General features: G+C 43.6%; 1 protein-coding gene across 1 annotated transcript in view; it reads right to left on the bottom strand.

The window, feature by feature from the left end:
• Positions 1–2,927, bottom strand: part of ryr2b (ryanodine receptor 2b (cardiac)) — a gene marked incomplete in the record, with an annotated part of 81,019 nt that overhangs the window by 63,187 nt on the left and 14,905 nt on the right. Inside the window, 4 exon segments of the mRNA XM_036215605.1 lie at positions 932–1,106; positions 1,294–1,502; positions 1,724–1,871; positions 2,068–2,227. Coding sequence (XP_036071498.1) covers positions 932–1,106; positions 1,294–1,502; positions 1,724–1,871; positions 2,068–2,227 — 692 coding nt within the window.

The following is a 2,927-nucleotide window of genomic DNA, read 5'->3' as shown; positions in this document are numbered from 1 at the left end:
GCCGCATGCGGCTCCGGAGCCGCAGGTTGCCGACCCCCGGCTTAAGTGGACACTCAGTGGGTAGGCTCGTTATGCTATCCACCTGCCTGATGGACAGCGGAGCTCACTAGCTCAATACGCCGGAGCTCGCTAGCTTCTTACAGAGGAGCTTGCTAGCAAGCTACAGCAGAGCTTGCTAGCTCAATACAGCAGAGCTCGCTATTTTGCCACGGAGGAGCTCGCTAGCATGCCACAGTGGAGCTGACTCGCTCAATACAGCAGAGCTCGCTAGCTCGCTACAGCGGAGTAGCTAGCTCGATAAAAAGAAGCTTACTGGCATGCTACAACAAAGTTTTCTAGCTCAATACAGCAGAGCTTGCTACAGCAAAGTCCCTAGGTCGACACAGAGGACCCTGCTAGCATGCTACGGCTATGCTCATCAGCACATCAGCAGAGCTTGCTCGCTCAATACAGCAGAGCTCACTAGCTTGCTACAGCAGAGTGTGCTAACTCGATACAGAAGAGCTCTCCAGCATGCTACAGCAGAGTCGCTAGCTCGATACAGAGGAGCTTGCTACAGTAGAGTCGCTAGCTTGATACATAGAAGCTCGCTAGCATGCTACAGTGCAGCTTGCTAGCTCAATATAGCAGAGCTTATAGGCTTGCTACAGCGGAGCTCACTGGCACACTACACCAGTACACGCCAGCATGCTGTAGTGGAGCTCGCTAGCTTGCTACAGTAGAGCTCACTAGCATTCTACGCTGTCCGGTTAGTGTGGCGGCTGGCTAGTGTAGTGAGATAACTAATTAACTCCCTGGTTAAGTCAATGTGGACACACAGGTGGGGCCACCACAAACCCGATCGGGGCCCACAATTTCTGCCCACTTTTAAACCATATGGGGCCCACTTGGCCTTGCTGGCTACTGTATTTAGTCAAAGACTAATTCAAACCATTGTCAATATCAAAATCCTTGGCAGCCAGCTCTGATCCTTGCTCATTAAACAGGAGTTCTCCATTGAGTGTGACCATCATTGATCGTTCCACCAAGTCCAGCAAGCAACCAACCACATCTCCTCTGAGCCATGTACTTCCAAGGGCCTCACCGCCCTGATGGTACCACTGGGCCTTAAAGCAGAAATATATTTACAGTATTGGGAAAAAAAGTTATGCAAGTAAGTGCAAAATCATTGAAATGTTGGCAATTGGTAAATACTCTAATAATAATAAAAAAAAACAACATTAATCGCTTAAAAATCCTTTTTTTTCTACCTCAAATTTAAAATATGAAATTGTCAGTATTCGAGTGGCTCACCTCAAATCCATCAAAAACGTATGCTTGGTCATCTGAGCCAAGCTCTTTATCTGGAGTGCAGTCTGGTCGCGCCCAGCCCACTCTCATAGTCCCGTCTGTCTCCACTTCAAATTCAAAATACCACTTCCCTGTGGTCACAGCATTCGATTTATCTGGTCGGAACACTCTGCACTTCTCAGTGGAGAAGGGGCACGGCTGTGATAATTTGGCTGTCAGTCAAAAAAGAGAGCAAATATGGTTATCTCTAAATTAAAAATTGCAAGAAAAACTTCTGAAATTGGCTGTAAGTTTATCACACAATGAAGATAAACGTTTTTAAAAAGTCTAATTGTGTCATATTTACATAAAATAGATTTATATTAACTACAGGAAACAGAAATGAATTAAAGTGAGCATTAAGTTGGAAGATGAACAGGATTTTGAGACTAACCCGGTTCCTGGTTAAGGGGCTCGAGACTGTAGCCAAATGCCAGCAGGGTGCAGACAGCCTCTCTGACACCCTCCCTGACTGTTCGCTTTGTTCTTTCATCCAGAAGGCTGTAAGGCACAAGCTGTGGACTCTGCTTTGCTTTTACATCCTGAAATTACAAACCCGGATGGACATCTGTATTTTCTCAGAACACCATACTAGTATTTTCAATAATAGAACACATTGCATGTTTATTGTTTCATCATTTATGTTTATGGATTTGCTGAGAAGAAAAAAAAAAAATTCAGTTTTAAATTTAATTTCTTCTCAGCACTTGTAAATAAATTCAATTGTTTTATAAATACCTGCTGGACCCCATAGGTCCAACCCTGCTTGATTCGTTCTCTTGCCCATACATTGTGGTCATTTTCTGCCAGCAAGTTGACCACTTCTTCATCTGCCGAGCTGAGGAGAATCCTGCTGAAGTCGACTGGTGCAGGCCGGTAGCCGCTGAGAAGTTCATATCTAAAAGAAAATGTTTTTCCAAGATAAGTGCTGATGCTATACAAAAAGTGTTGTTTTGTTGAGTTATCCTAGGATTGTGTTCTCGAGGACAGTGGGCTTTAAAATATGATCTACACGTAGAGGTTACTCACATGGTGGAAATGTGAGAGATTTTAGTCAAAGTTGTCACAATAAGAAAATATCTTTTCAATTCAATCTTATTTATATAGCCCAATATCACAAACAAAATTTGCCTCATTCTATGCAGATGATACGATGACTTCACATCTATGCAGATGATGCTAAGCTAACCTCAGGAATGAACCAATAAATATCAAACAATTCCAGGACTAATGGAACACGTGTGCGCCTTCACTCTTTGACTTTGGTTCTCTTCACATAGATGCTTCCTTGTCTCTTCTTTCAAGAGCTCCAAAGTCCAGTCTTTGATCCAAAGAGTCCCATTCACTCACACACAAATGCACACAATGACGGCGGCTCAACTGCCTAAATCAACTGTTTTCACATTAACCTCGGCAACGTTACAGCGACCACTTTCAATAAAGTCTATGTAAATGCACGTCAAGCTGCATACAGACCGGTTGCATGAACTCGCGTTTTAGCTGCCACTTTAAATGATGTCTGTTCAAACGTGCGTAGATCCGAATTTTGGGCTCTACGTACAAATCAGGCGTTCATTTATCGCGTTACTTTATCAAGT

The sequence above is a fragment of the Oryzias melastigma genome, linkage group LG15 (genome assembly GCF_002922805.2).
Source record: "Oryzias melastigma strain HK-1 linkage group LG15, ASM292280v2, whole genome shotgun sequence".
Classification (NCBI taxonomy): Eukaryota; Metazoa; Chordata; class Actinopteri; order Beloniformes; family Adrianichthyidae; genus Oryzias; species Oryzias melastigma.
This window is presented reverse-complemented; position numbering and strand designations above follow the sequence as displayed.